The following is a 15,568-nucleotide window of genomic DNA, read 5'->3' as shown; positions in this document are numbered from 1 at the left end:
TTTGCCATTCAAAATTAGAAAGAAGTTAGAGAATCTTGGCAGGAAAAAAAGAAGTTAGAGATGAAAATTTGCATATTTCTTTCCCTTCTTTTTTTCTTCTTGTGAACATATTTTACATTTTTATCACAAAAAAAAATAAGAAAGCCAAAACGCGCAAGGGCAAATTGGTAAACTAGAACCCAAAGAATATGCGAAAACCCTAGAACTCGAAGCTATAAGTACCCTGATCTGTTCCATTTTTAGGGTGCGCTCTCATTTAGCTCTCTCTCAATTTCGTAGCCGCAAGACTCCTCTCAGATTCTTACTTGCTGGTAAGAAAATTCTCCTTTTAGGTTTAAGTTTATCATCTTCTTATGATTCCTGATTCAGTTTCTGTATCTTTGCTTTTGTCTTCATCGTTTAGATTTCTTAGCATAAGCCGTCTTTGATATCGCTTACTATATCCTGTTATACTGTTTTGATTCTCGAGTTTATGATCTGTTTATTCATCGATCTGTTTACTCATCGATCTGTTTGCTTACTACTAATTTAACGGATTCTTATAGAGAATCTTCTTGATTACAGTCATCGTTTACTCTCGTCATGTCGTCTTTTTGAAAATTTGATATGCTATTAGCCTCGCATGTTGCTATAATCGTAATCAATCCGATCTGTTTCTTAGTCTTCGTTTCATCCTGTTATTTCGAATTTTGCAATGGAATCCGCTTTTCTGACTTGTTTGGTTGATGATGTTTTTATTTATGTAGATTCATTACATTGTTGTTAGATATTCGATTTCATAATTAGTTTAAAAGACCGTGTAATATTGTATGTTAATGGATCTATATTATATATGACATTAGTTAACCCATACTGTTTTGAGCTTTTGCTGATTCGTGATAATATGTTATGTGTGTTTTATTCTAATGGTTTGATATCGTTTGTTGATATGCAGCTATGGGTAAAGAGAAGTTTCACATCAACATCGTGGTCATTGGCCATGTCGACTCCGGAAAGTCGACCACTACTGGTCACTTGATCTACAAGCTCGGTGGTATTGACAAGCGTGTGATCGAGAGGTTCGAGAAGGAAGCTGCTGAAATGAACAAGAGGTCATTCAAGTACGCATGGGTGTTGGACAAACTTAAGGCCGAGCGTGAGCGTGGTATCACCATCGATATTGCTCTCTGGAAGTTCGAGACCACCAAGTACTACTGCACAGTCATTGACGCACCTGGACATCGTGATTTCATCAAGAACATGATTACTGGTACCTCCCAGGCTGATTGTGCCGTCTTGATCATTGACTCCACCACTGGTGGTTTCGAAGCTGGTATCTCTAAGGATGGTCAGACCCGTGAGCACGCTCTTCTTGCTTTCACCCTTGGTGTCAAGCAGATGATTTGCTGCTGTAACAAGGTGAGCTAACGTTTCAATTTCCTTTGCTAATTGTTATTATACACTCTTGATTTGATGTTAACTAATATGTGTTTACTATTGTTTTTCTTGTTGTAGATGGATGCCACTACCCCCAAATACTCCAAGGGTAGGTACGAGGAAATTGTCAAGGAGGTGTCTTCCTACCTGAAGAAGGTTGGATACAACCCTGACAAAATCCCATTCGTCCCCATCTCTGGGTTCGAGGGAGACAACATGATTGAGAGGTCCACGAACCTTGACTGGTACAAGGGACCAACTCTCCTTGAGGCTCTTGACCAGATCAACGAGCCAAAGAGGCCATCAGACAAACCCCTCCGTCTCCCACTTCAGGATGTCTACAAGATCGGTGGTATTGGAACGGTGCCAGTGGGTCGTGTGGAGACTGGTATGCTCAAGCCCGGTATGGTTGTGACTTTTGCTCCTTCAGGTTTGACCACTGAGGTTAAGTCCGTTGAGATGCACCACGAGTCCCTCCTTGAGGCGCTTCCAGGTGACAATGTTGGGTTCAATGTTAAGAATGTTGCTGTCAAGGATCTTAAGCGTGGGTACGTTGCATCCAACTCCAAGGATGATCCTGCCAAGGGTGCTGCTAACTTCACTTCCCAGGTCATCATCATGAACCACCCTGGTCAGATCGGTAACGGTTACGCCCCAGTGCTCGATTGCCACACCTCTCACATTGCAGTCAAGTTCTCTGAGATCTTGACCAAGATTGACAGGCGTTCTGGTAAGGAGCTCGAGAAGGAGCCCAAGTTTTTGAAGAATGGTGATGCTGGTATGGTTAAGATGACTCCGACCAAGCCCATGGTTGTTGAGACTTTCTCCGAGTATCCACCATTGGGACGTTTCGCTGTCAGGGACATGAGGCAAACCGTGGCTGTTGGTGTTATCAAGAGCGTCGACAAGAAGGACCCAACCGGTGCCAAGGTCACCAAGGCTGCAGTCAAGAAGGGAGCCAAATGATGAGTCTTCTCTCGGCTTTTGGTTTTCTCTGCTTTTAAAAAAAACTTTGATGGCGTTTGAGCCTTTTCTTTTTTTTTCTCTCTTATTTTCTGCGACTCTCTTCTCTCTACCTCCTTTTTGGATATCGCTGAGACTATTATGGTTTTCAATTATGCAGTTTTTTGGATAATTTTGCCTAAAGTTTGTTAGTATTTCGTTGTGCTACAAAATTTATTTTCATTGAATGTCCATTAAGGTGCGTTTTTACTGCTCACAGTTCAAACGCATCCATATCATGCTCTTTAGATCTGTTGTGTTTTGAAGTAAGAAGAAGAGTTACATGGTAGTCTTAAGCTCTGGTTTGCCCTCTATTATATTCATTCCGTGGTGTCACTGTGACTTTCAAAAAACCCTTCAAAATTATGATTATCGTTAAGAAAAACCCAACTGTTAGAAACCTTTAATACAACAAATCAAAGCTTATGGAGCAGTTATCCAACAAATAAGCTCAGAACTAAAAACCAAAAGAAGAGGATAAGGCCAAAAGAGGCAGCAAATCATCACACCAACGACAAATAAACGTGTAAACAAACGACTGTGAAAACAACCAGGAATATTTTTTTAACGATTTTTCCAGCTACAAGAAATTGTTGATCTGCAGTTTTACAAGAAACATAACACACTGAGATCTTAAAAAAAGGTTTGGATTTCTGTAACACTAAGCAGCTTTAGCTGTATGAGAAGAAACGCTCCAGAACCCTAGATCTTGGAATAAAGCAACTAGATCTCTAACATCTTCGTTCTCTCGAAGCCATAGCTCATCAAATCTCTCCACACCCATTTCTTCTTCACCGTGACTCCTCGACTCATCTTTGCCTTCTGATCTCATTCTCTTCTTCATCCCCTTCCTTCTCTTGTCATGATCTGCCATTCTGCAACATATATATGGAGAGAGAGAGAGACAAAAAGTCAAATAAACAGAGAGATCTCAATCGAGAGAGAGAAGAGATGAACGGAAACAGTTTTACTCTTTGGAGACAGAGAATTTCTGAGCGATCCCAGAGATGCAGAGAGGGAAGCCATAGTTTCCACTTAGAGTTGTCGAGAGCATTCTTCTCTCTGTAAATTCAGAATTTGAGATCTTGTTTTAAAGAAATCTAAAGAAAGGGAGAAAAGACAGGATCTTGAATTGGGAAAGGATTAAGGAGGTTATAGATTATATAGTAGTACTATGTAGTTAATATATCCACTTTGCTATTATATAATATAATATGAGGGAAAATATTTTTTGTCCTGTGGTGTGTGCATTTGATATGTGGAAGAAAGTAGTAGGTATGGTCTCTTCTCCCATTAAAATGCATTAGTCACTTAAGGAAGAAACATAAAAAGTACTGTTTCTTTGACTAAATTAAAAATATTGAATCAATCTTTGTAAATTCAGTAAATGGTGAAAATTGATGTTGGTTTCACTTTCTCCTCATGACAGCAAAGATACATACTCTAGTTTGGATTATTTTTCTTTCTCCTCCTCTTTTGTTATTATTATTATTTTTTTTTTTGGACTAAAAATATGGCTTTTCTGTTTTCTTTTTTCTTTTTCACGAGAATAAATGCAGCCTCACCTCACCTGTTAAATCATCAAAGTCTTCAACTTTTTCCTAAACCAACTTATTCAATAAAGTAATTCCAGCTAAGCTTCTATATTAAAGAGAGTCGTAGAACATTTTTATTGATTTAGATATCGTATTTTAGTAATAAAAATTTAATATTTTAATATAATTTATTTTTGTAATCAAATTGTAATCTACACATAAAATATAAACTAATAAAAATGAGACAAATGTTAAAATGAAGTTTCTATGGATATCTCATTGGTTAAACAGAGTCGTAAAGCATCTTCATTGGTTTAGATATTTTATCTTAATAATAAATATTAATATTTTAATATAGTTTGTTTTCGTAATTAAATTGTAATCTACAAATAAAACAAAAACTAATAAAAATGAAACAAATGTTAAAATGAGTTTCCTATGGATATCTCAAAGATTATATAAAAACCAATTTTCATTTCTATATCTTATAGTTTATTTTTTCTATTATTTTAATGTTAAAATACTTTTCTAGAACCTTTTGATGGATGTGTTCTTATAATAGTAGTGTTATTTTTAACATCACCATCACCACTCACTATCATTTAATACATAGTATAACATACCAAGCAAAATCAGACAAACACATTTACTGGAAATTATGATTAGAACCAATATTGCCATTGTTTGCAAACAATAATAATTAAAAACAACTAAGAAATTACAATACTACTCTGAGATTAAAAAAAAAATTTCTCTAGATTGCATTGAAAGAACCTACAAAGGGAGGTCTAACAATATATTATGTTTTATTTTAATTCAGATTATGCCTATAATTAGAATGTATAGATCTTAGTGGATAAGTGTCACAGCGATCCAATAACTCAAGTTGTGCTAGAAAGTGACAGTCCAGAGCTGCTCATAGTATATAGCACCAACACTATACAAGGACTAGTCAAGGATAAGTTAAATAGTTGATACTTCTTGAATCTTACAGTGTGACCTTAATGTTGCGTATCCCCCTCCAGATGCATGAAACCAAATAAAACTAAAATTTTCGCCAATGTCAGTAAACTTGTACATATATATGTAACATCTGAGAACACATGCAAAATCAAAAGATCAAATTAACTGAAGAACCTACACACAAAGGCAATACCAAATCACTGGAGGTGACGTTTACACGATGACCTCACTTGGATAATAATTCATTTGATTGTAGCCACATAGAAAGCGGCAAGCTAAATGAAAATTACGAGCAATGATAGCTATATGGCATAAATTAAGTCCACTCCTCTTATGGTAATATATATATAAATGAGATGATACTAATAGAGTGATTGCACAAATATACAGAGTCATCAAATGAGTGTTTTTGCTTCTTCTATGGTTTTGAAACTGCAAACAAAGATTTGCTTCGCAGGAGAGATAGCGCCATCACCTCTTTTAAGAGTTTAGCTGATGGTGGCGGTATCTCTCCTACGTAGCAATCCTTATATATGCAACTAAATGCAGAAATATTGCATCTCCAAGTTTAAAACTCAAAAGGTACTTCGGTTATTACCTTTCCCTCTAATAATTGATGCATACCATTTCAAGCCATAGTTTTGTTTCTCCCATCTATAAACTATTCTCTTTGAGCTTACACTGCAAGACAGTTTAAGCATGAATTGGTTATTACATGACCTTGGTTTGAATCTTCTTCCTATACCTGAAATGGTAATCTGTTCCAAGACAAGTACTTGCTCTTTGCTCAAAGATGTTTTGGTCCTTGTGAAGTTTTCTCATCGATGAGCAGCTCATCATGATCCGCTATCAAAGATTATTAGCACGTCCTCAGCCTGAAACTCTTAAGAAAAGCTTATCAATTTATGAGTTGTATTTGCAGACCTCACATAATTTTGCTTTGATTCTTAGTTCTTACACACTCCAAAAAAGAAAATATGGCTTCTTTATTTTTTGCCTTTCACAAGGCACCTATAGAAAGAGTTGGACGAAAAGTATGACAAATCTATGAAAAACTATCTACATCAAGAAGTCAAGATCTCACTGTTAATTATTTTCCATTAGAAGCAAAAAACAGAGATCAACTCAATGAGATCTGCCCAAGACTCAAGAATCATCACTAAGCAAACTGTTTTTTTAATATTCCGGATTCACACCATAATTTTTTCCTTGAAAGAAAACGAAAAGGCACAAAGATTTCCCAAGAAAAACAAAAAATAAGACTTATACACGAGAACGTCCTCATATTCAATAACCCACAATGACAATTATGACAAGTAACATCCTCGGAGTTGCCATTATAAATTTGATGAAAATTAAGCACAAAAGCTACATTTCAAGAGATTCAAAGCCCATATAATCGTGGATCCATGTCATAATATATAAAAATATGTTTATGATATTATTTAATTATTCATCCAAAACATTGGACCAAATTTTACCCAACTAAATCGATTCGAAAGAAACTTGGTTCAAATTCCATAAGTAATTGTTCAAAAAAGATCACCCCCAAAAACTAAACCAAACAATATCACCAAAAGCACACCCCCTAGTTGGCTAGTTGCCTAGTTGGTATGAATCACAAAGTTTTTTTTTTTTAATATATAAAGACATGAAGTTCTTTCTTCAAAATAATGTTTCTACATATAAACTACAAACAAAAATATCATAAAATGTGAATAAAGCGAACATCATAGGAAACGTCTTTGGTATCTCATAGATATGCCTTTCATTTCTTTGTAACAAACGGACGCCGATAGGGAATACAGTAAAACCTCTATAAATTAATAATGTTGGTATCATGATATTTTATTAATTTATCGTGTTATTAATTTATATATAAATTAATAATTATTAATTTATAAAGAAAAATTGTTTTCCACATATAATTTTCTAAAAATTTATTTGAAATAATGTTATATTTTAAAATTTTAACAAATCTCATAATATATATTATGATTAAAAATCCTAACTATCACAATAAAATAGTTTTTTACCATATTGGATTGTCCATATAAAAATATACATGTTCATAAGTTTAAAATTTATAAAACAATTATGGCTACTATCAGTATCATTGATGATAAAATTGAAGATAACACTACAATACATTTAAAAATATTTACATGTAAAAAAATCAATTATCACATCAAAAAGTCATCATAATTTTTGAATATATATAGTAAAACAGCAATAAGAACTACTAATATAATAATAAGAAAGATGAGAACCAATGAGAATTCAACTTTAACAAAAAACAAACACATTAGTCATATTTTAAAATAATAAATTTACATATATTTGCATAGATTTATATAATTATTAATTTATGTTTTTGTTGGGACCATGTATTTACATAAGGGTTTCAAAAAAAATTATTATCTTATTATTTTATCGAATTTGATAGATTTTTACATTGGCCCGACTTGGGACCATCAAAATTTATTAATTTATAGTGATTATTAATTTATCGAGTATTAATTTATAGAGGTTCTACTGTATATGATGAACTCATACATATTTATGTAAAAATGGTTTTGAATCTCGAATATGGGTTTATATATATAGTTGTAAAAATTTGGATCCAAATAGCAGATTAAATCAAATAAATTCCGAATATATATTTTCTTCAAAATATCGTGATCAGTGAAAATTGGGACGATGTCGAATCTAAAAATATATAATATTTGACCAATTTTTTATTTTGTCATAAAAAAGTATTTTATTCTAGAATGTACCTATTTGTTTAGATATCATTTTTGTTTTATGGGAATTCAATATTACCTGCCAAATTTAGATCGAGTAACGAGTATTTCAAAATTTTGAAAGATAAATGTATCCATATGAGATGATGCACAACCCTAGCTGAAAGAATGCATTACTTCCAAATTGCTTTGAAATCTTACTAGATAAACCGGAAATTAGCAAAATAAAGAGGACAATAAAACGTCTTATGTATGTGAGTTCTCGCTTGATCCAACGGCTGGTGTTATCTCACGTGGGATGGAAATATTCGATTAAAATACATAATATGATGAAGAAAACGACACCGTTACGTAGTTAATCTTTAAACATAGTGGGTGAGAGAGAGAGAAGATGAACCGAAAGTCAAAAACACGTCAATTTTCGAACCGTGCACGTGACCACACAGGAACTTAACCCGGACGTATTGCCCGTCATTAAACCGGATTTGATAATCGGCGACTGGTCCGGCTACCCTTCTTTTGTTAGTTTTCCTCTCCGAGGATCGACCCATTTTTTCCGTCTGGTTGGTGTCTCTTTTTTGGTTTCCTGGCAAAAAAAAAAAATATCTTATCGAGCTGTGGAAACCCTAATTCCCAATCTCTCACCAATTTCTATTCAGTTTCCATATGTTTTGATGCACTATCCGATCCCTTGGTTTGTGTTTCCGTTTAATTTCTGAATTTTTTCCTTGGAAGCTCAAGGGTTTTCGTTATTGTTTGAGTAATTTTTTGTTTTCTTTTTGTTTGTTGTGTTCCTTAGATCGGCTGCTATATGGAAACTGTATGCTGTGTGAATTTTACAGCTTTGGTACTAATTGTTGGAGTTAAACGTTGGCCTGTTTTGTAACTGAGCTTTGCTTCTTGTTTGTCTGGATTAAAAGACATGGATTTGGAAGCTTCTTGTAAGGTATTATTGAGTGAAAGATCTAGCGTGTGCTTTATCTGTCTTGATTTGAACTTGTTAGAGCGGATGATTCTAAAAGCTCTGATTTTTCTTTTTCCTAAGCTCTGTTCATGATCTTGTTTTCTATTTCTTTGTACTATTAGAGAGTTTAAAACGATGCTCAATCTCACAAGGCACATTAGTTGTTGTTAGTGGATTATATCTTGCTTTAGTTAGGCTCAGAGTTTAGTTTATTGTGTTTGCAGGATAAGCTTTCACATTTTCGGATAAAAGAGCTCAAGGATGTGCTCACTCAGCTGGGACTTTCGAAACAGGGAAAGAAGCAGGTTATACAATCTTTCTGCTGATTTTCCATTTGTTATAATTGTGGTGGTGATTTTACTTTTGAAAAAGATTGCTTGCACAGAAGATGATGGTGAGATGGTTATAGTTGGATCTTTCACATGTTTTAGGTGATAACTGTTGTGATGAATTATACAGCAGTTGCCGGTATTAATCTAAGACATACCTCACGAATAGTTTTGTCTATTTCATTTTAAAATTACGCTGTCGCTGTTTGTTTTCACCAAGTTGTGTTGGGTAGATATGCTTTAATCTTCAGTTGGAATGTACAGCTTAGGTATTAGATAGCTTCATGGGCCTCAGAGAGTACAGTTAAATACTCAGGGTACCAATTCCTTTTTTTCTTGTGCAGGAACTTGTCGATCGGATCTTGACCCTTCTTTCTGATGAACGAGGTTAATTGAAACACTTCTCTCTATTTTTTTTCTTTCTTAAATTATTTACGTCTCGGTGTATTAATAGTCGCTGCTAGCTTTGCCATCTTCTGATAAGCCTCTCTCTTCATTCTCTACTACCAGCTGCCAGGTTATGGTCGAAAAAGAATACTGTGGCGAGGGAAGAAGTTGCAAAACTAGTGGACGATACATATAGGTGAGTGATCGTTTCTTACAATGGATTTCTTACGAAGTGCCATGCTTTTTCTGTGCAATTGTTTTACCGCATTATTTTTGTGTTCCATAGGAAAATGCAAGTATCTGGGGCAAGTGATTTAGCATCAAAAGGACAAGTTAGTTCAGATACCAGTAATCTGAGAGTCAAGGGGGAGCCTGAAGATCCATTTCAACCAGAAATGAAAGTTCGATGTGTCTGTGGAAGTTCACTAGAGACAGATTCAATGATACAGGTAACCTGGGACTAACTCGGTGTGTCTACTCCTGTTTGAGCTGGCTTTAGAGCATCTCTTGGTGTAATATTGCGGATGACCTGATGTATCTATTTTTGGTTTTATTTGTGAAATTTGGTGATGTTTTCTGGTCGTAATTTTTTTAATTTTTATTTGGATTTCAGTGTGAGGATCCAAGATGCCATGTTTGGGAGCATGTTGGCTGTGTGATTGTCCCGGAGAAGCCTATGGATGGAAATCCACCACTTCCTGAATCATTTTATTGTGAAATCTGCCGACTTACTCGAGCTGACCCGTAAGTTTTTCAAGGATTTTACTTTTCTTTTCTGAGTTTGAGTTGTGATTAATTTTCCATCTGAGTTCTTCCCCTACTGCATGAGTTATTTGTTGTGTTCTTCATCCTAGTTTCTTTATCTCCTTGCATGTGCTTGTTATTCTTCTTCTAGTACTGTTATCGTAGTAGTTAGAATGTTGTTGTAATTATCAGTGTTATCTTTACATTAACAACGCTATCCGTTGGTAATGTGATTTACGGTTGTCCTACATGGCTTTCATTGTGCAGGTTTTGGGTTACAGTGGCACATCCGCTTTATCCACTGAGGTTGACTGCAACGACCATCCCTACTGATGGGTAAGAACTTAATACTTTCTTTGTAGCTGTCGTTTTGAATTTGTGTACTTCTATTCCCATTCTTGAAAGTTACAACTGTTAACATTAGTTACTTAGTAAGCTGAAGTACTCAATGGACTATCGTAGATGATTCATCACCATCTGTTTCATCCTGCACTAAGTACGTTTGCGTTTTTGTTCCCCTACTGGTCATCATTGTGTGTAGTACGCTATATTTCTTTTGTCTTATCCTGTCTTTGAGAAGGGATAATAGTGGTGGAATAAGTCTCAAATCAACGTCCTGCTAGTCAGTTGACTTTGAACTGGTAACTGATATAAGACATTCATTCTAGTGTCTAGAGAATAAGAACCACAATTGTTTCCTAGCTAGATGCACAGCACCTACTGAAAAATTACCGTTCTAGCTTTTGTTTGTTCTAATACTCAAAATCTTTCCAGTACAAACACAATGCAGAGTGTCGAGAGAACATTTCAAATCACAAGGGCAGACAAGGAGTTGTTGGCCAAACAAGAGTACGATGTTCAGGTTGGATTTTTGTAAAGAACTCTAATTATCTGACACTGTATCTACTTATGCGTTTCTAACTGGAATTTACTTTTTCTTAGGCTTGGTGTATGCTCTTAAATGACAAAGTTCTCTTTAGGATGCAATGGCCTCAGTATGCTGATCTGCAGATCAATGGTATGACAGTGACATTCTTCGAAATAGCGGAATGTGTTATCTTGCGTAGCCATTAATTGCCGTGGGCGTCATGCATTCACATACACATTGTCTTAGTTTTACTGTTATTCTGATTGTACTCAATAAGACTTCTTTATGTTTTCTGATATGGGATTCATGATATATATACCCTTTCATTTCACAGGTATGCCTGTACGTGCAATTAACCGACCTGGATCACAGCTTTTGGGGGCCAACGGCCGCGACGATGGACCTATTGTGTGTTTTTTATCCCTTTTCAGCAGTAACCCTTTTGACTTAAATATAGGAGTCGATATCTCATGCATTGAAAGTCTTGCAATCAGTGGTATAATTTGTTACCATCTCATTTTTCTATTTTGGCAGATCACACCTTGTATTAGGGATGGAATTAACAGAATATCCTTGAGTGGAGGTGACAATCGGAGTTTTTGTTTTGGAGTTAGACTTGTGAAGCGCAGGACACTACAACAGGTACTGATGACAGAAATTGCATGATGAACATTCAACAGATTTGGTCTGTCTATGGGGGTAATTAACACGGAAAAGTTCAAAATAAGAAACAAAATGATCTGCTGAACACAGAAAAAAGTTAAATTGGCATTCCAAGAAATTGATCTCTGGAAGTTGCGTGTCGTGACATACTTACGTTGAACTTTTTTTCTTGTTATTCCATTCCCACTAAATCTTGCAATGTTAGGTTTCAAATTTTAGAGTCCTATTCTTTCGTCATCTATTTCACTGAGATAGTCACTGAACGTGGTCTTGTATGATACATGGTGTTAAAGATGTAGCGTTATTGGATTGCAGTTGTTTACATAAGTGTCGTATGTTGTTGTGCTGCAACACTTTATTTCCCTGTTTTTTTTCACTGTTGTCAGCGTTTCTGAATGTTCAGGAATTCAGTTATTTTGATCCAAGTTGCCGCAATATTTACTCATTTTTCCATCTAGGTTCTAAATTTGATTCCAGAAGAGACTAAAGGGGAGACGTTTGAAGATGCTCTTGCTCGTGTACGACGATGCATTGGAGGTGGAGGTGGAGATGATAATGCCGACAGTGATAGTGACATTGAAGTTGTTGCTGATTTCTTCGGTGTCAATCTCCGCTGTCCTGTAAGTTACTAATAGCTTGTTGCTCACTTATTGCAGTCACGTAACGGATGCTTACCATCTTCCTAGGGCCATCTGATGCTGTGCTTGTGTATATTTCCTTGCAGTTGAATTTTAATTATCTTTTCTGCTTGTGTCATTAGATGAGCGGTTCTAGGATAAAAGTTGCTGGGAGATTTTTACCCTGTGTGCACATGGGCTGTTTTGATCTTGAGGTGTTTGTGGAGTTGAATCAACGTTCCAGAAAGGCAGGTCTCCTATCCTTGCCTAAAAGTTAGATTATTCCTCTTGTTTTCTGACTTGATTTATTCTGTGGTTTGTTTACATGCAGTGGCAGTGCCCTATTTGTCTGAAGAACTACTCAGTAGAGCATGTAATCGTGGATCCTTATTTTAACCGTATCACGACTAAGGTAAAACTCATGGGAATACTAGAATTCTTGAATCTATGTATCTACACATTTATACAATTGCTATCTTCCTGCACGACAGATGAAGCATTGCGATGAAGAGGTGACTGAAATTGAAGTGAAACCTGACGGTTCTTGGCGAGTAAAGTCCAAAAAAGAGAGTGAGCGTAGGGAATTGGGGGAACTCTCACAGTGGCACGCACCCGATGGTAGTCTTTGCCCTTCTGCTGATGAGATTAAACGGAAGATGGAAATGTTAATTCCGGTTAAACAAGAAGGTTTCTCAGATGGCCCGACCCCTCTGAAACTTGGAATCAGGAAGAATCGCAATGGCCTTTGGGAAGTTAGCAAACCTAACACAAATGGGTTATCTTCCAGTAATAGGCAAGAAAAGGTTGGGTATCAGGACAAGAATATTATACCAATGAGTAGCAGTGCTACTGGAAGTGGTAGGGATGGTGATGATGTAAGCGTAAACCAGGATGCTATTGGAACCTTTGACTTTGGAACCAACGGCATTGAACTTGATTCCATTTCCATGAATGTCGATTCCGGTTATAACTTTCCTGACAGAAACCAAGCTGGAGAGGATAGAAATAATGAAGTTATCGTTCTAAGTGATTCCGATGAAGAGAATGATGTAGTTATCACTCCTGGACCTGCATACAGTGGTTGCCGAACCGATGGCGGGGTAAATTTTCCACTGAACCCTCCTGGAATAATCAACTCATATAATGAAGACCCAAACACCATAGCTGGGGGAAGCTCACGCTTAGGTCTTTTCAGTGATGATGACGAATTCGATACGCCCCTTTGGACATTTCCTTCTGAAACTCCAGAAGCCCCTGGGTTCCAACTATTCGCATCTGATGCTGATGTTTCAGAAGGTTTAGTTGGTCTGCATCATCATGGTTCACTAAACTGTGGTCCTGAAATAAATGGAGGTTACACCATGGCTCCTGAGACATCCATGGCATCTATTACTGTGGTTCCGTGCTCGGATGGAAGATCTGAATCAGTTGCAAACGATGGCCTAGTTGACAATCCTCTTGCATTTGGTAGAGACGATCCCTCACTTCAAATATTTTTGCCAACAAAACCAGATGCTTCAGCTCAGTCGGGTTTTAAAAACCAAGCTGATATGTCAAATGGTATCCGCAGTGATGACTGGATCTCGCTCAGGCTAGGCGATAGCGCCTGTGGGAATCACGGAGAGCCTGCTACTGCAAACGGGCTTAACTCAAGTCAGCAGATGTCTACAAGGGAAGGTTCTTTGGATACAACGACAGAGACTGGTTCGTTCCCTGACTGAGATAAATTATATATGCTTTCCTGCAACCGTTAATGGACTTATAAATGTGGATCCTGCTCATGATGTTGCGTTTCATTTTCATTGCTTCATTAGCTATCAGTTAATCTTTGTCGATGCTCCTTTATATCCATAGTCCATGTGGTACACTTACTGATTGTTGGTCCGTGTTTGCAGCTTCGTTGCTTCTGGGTATGAATGACAGTAGACAAGACAAGGCAAAGAAGCAAAGATCAGATAATCCATTTTCATTTCCTCGCCAGAAGCGTTCTGTAAGACCTCGGATGTTCCTCTCCATTGACTCGGATTCTGAGTGATATTTCTTCCTGTTTTGTTCTCTCTCTCTCTCGGGATGATTCGGTGTTCCTTTTGATTCTTAACGCTATGCACAGAACAATCAACAGGATCATCAGACAGCATACCGGAGTTAGCAAAGATCTTCTTTATTCTCTGTGCAGGCAAGAATCGAACCGGTATTGACTTTTTGTATTTTTTTGGCTTTTACGAAGTTGTTGACTCTCTTCATTATCGGTTCAGAATCTTGGCCCTTGTCTGCTACACTGCAGGACTGTATTTTGCAAAGCAAAGCACGGGCTGATTTAGTTTACTGAATAGGCAGAAAAGTGGGCACAGGTGGTTCCGGTTTAATTGGTAATTCGTTATACTCGAATAGGTTTTTTTTTTTTTTTTTTGCGGACGATTATAAAATTACTCGGAAGCCAGGAGCCATAGAGGGATGTATCATTTTGTAAATTATGGGTTCCATTTTTTATTTATTTATTATCAAAACCAGCTCTCCTCCTCCATTGTAATTTGTGTGCATTGAGTTCATCATGGTTCTGGCCAATCCAGAAAGATCGTTATTATTATACTTCTCTGCAAATCAAAATACCTCTGTTAAACAAATCAAAACAATTACCACCCTTAACTTAACGCTTAATGTGCGCGCGGGTGCGACTAATGAGCTTTAGAAATGCGTTTTGGGCTAAATTCGATGTGTTTAGGAGCCTTCAATAGTATTTAATACACACAATTCAGTCTGAGTCTAGCAAACTAAGTCACTCTACGATGTAATTTGATGCACCATTAAAATACTCACGGAATATTGTGCATAATGATACATATTGTGTGATTTAAAAATTTGTAACGTGGAAACCAATTACTCCAGTGATTGATCAAAATATTGATAATGTTTTTACGAATCTCCTCATGGTACAAATATAAGTATATTTATTCGTAGTAGGTCCGCATTTTTAAGGATACATCTATCCATGGTGTTTGTGATGGAGGATAATAGAAAAAATCTAGTAATACTAATTATAAATATCATCAGAGATTTGATACAATCACAATTTTTGGTCAGATTTTTAATCACACATTTCTATATTGGGTTTTATTAGTTATTAGTTTATTGGAAATATTGATTTCAGAAGTTTTCAATTAATAAAATAAATAGAATAATAAATTGTTAACTAATACTAAGAAGTTTAATATAAATTACAATAAGATCTAAATTCATTATTTTTATATAATTTATATGGTTAATCAAATTTCCATAATTTTAATTACTAATCTTAGAAATTATGTCATCAGACAAAATGCTGAGCCATGGTGTATG

General features: G+C 36.1%; 3 protein-coding genes across 12 annotated transcripts; 2 read left to right on the top strand and 1 right to left on the bottom strand.

Moving 5' to 3' along the window:
- Positions 1–247: 247 nt before the first annotated feature.
- Positions 248–2,630, top strand: LOC18016925 (elongation factor 1-alpha 1). Its single transcript, XM_006400790.2, has 3 exons — positions 248–311; positions 935–1,398; positions 1,495–2,630. Exons 2-3 carry the CDS (start codon positions 937–939, stop codon positions 2,380–2,382), a joined length of 1,350 nt encoding a protein of 449 aa, XP_006400853.1. The 5' UTR covers positions 248–311; positions 935–936; the 3' UTR covers positions 2,383–2,630.
- Positions 2,631–2,957: 327 nt separating this feature from the next.
- On the bottom strand, positions 2,958–3,695 carry LOC18016924. Its single transcript, XM_006400789.2, has 2 exons — positions 3,390–3,695; positions 2,958–3,293 (listed from the first exon to the last, which is right to left on the bottom strand). The coding sequence occupies exons 1-2, from the start codon at positions 3,470–3,472 to the stop codon at positions 3,080–3,082; spliced, it is 297 nt and encodes a 98-aa protein (XP_006400852.1). The 5' UTR covers positions 3,473–3,695; the 3' UTR covers positions 2,958–3,079.
- A 4,512-nt stretch (positions 3,696–8,207) lies between these two features.
- LOC18016923 (E3 SUMO-protein ligase SIZ1) lies at positions 8,208–14,824 on the top strand. 10 transcript variants are annotated; one of them, XR_002899551.1, is made up of 20 exons: positions 8,208–8,354; positions 8,460–8,606; positions 8,849–8,929; positions 9,298–9,340; positions 9,464–9,536; positions 9,627–9,789; positions 9,954–10,084; positions 10,352–10,420; positions 10,859–10,946; positions 11,027–11,102; positions 11,287–11,360; positions 11,487–11,594; positions 12,074–12,235; positions 12,376–12,480; positions 12,564–12,644; positions 12,724–13,699; positions 13,803–13,936; positions 14,128–14,222; positions 14,343–14,423; positions 14,517–14,824. XR_002899551.1 is itself a non-coding variant. In XM_024155713.1 (19 exons), exons 2-18 carry the CDS (start codon positions 8,583–8,585, stop codon positions 14,379–14,381), a joined length of 2,625 nt encoding a protein of 874 aa, XP_024011481.1. In that variant the 5' UTR covers positions 8,208–8,354; positions 8,460–8,582; the 3' UTR covers positions 14,382–14,408; positions 14,517–14,824. The 10 variants fall into 10 exon arrangements, 5 of the variants coding, with proteins under 5 accessions (XP_024011481.1, XP_024011480.1, XP_024011479.1 ...); XM_024155713.1 differs by having other exon boundaries at positions 12,724–13,936; positions 14,343–14,408; XM_024155712.1 differs by having other exon boundaries at positions 12,724–13,936; positions 14,343–14,408; positions 14,488–14,824.
- The last annotated feature ends 744 nt before the right edge of the window (positions 14,825–15,568 follow it).

The sequence above is a fragment of the Eutrema salsugineum genome, unplaced genomic scaffold, assembly GCF_000478725.1.
Source record: "Eutrema salsugineum unplaced genomic scaffold, Eutsalg1_0 scaffold_2, whole genome shotgun sequence".
Lineage (NCBI taxonomy): Eukaryota > Viridiplantae > Streptophyta > Magnoliopsida > Brassicales > Brassicaceae > Eutrema > Eutrema salsugineum.
Note: the sequence above shows the minus strand (reverse complement) of the source record. Positions and strands in the feature narration are given on the sequence as shown.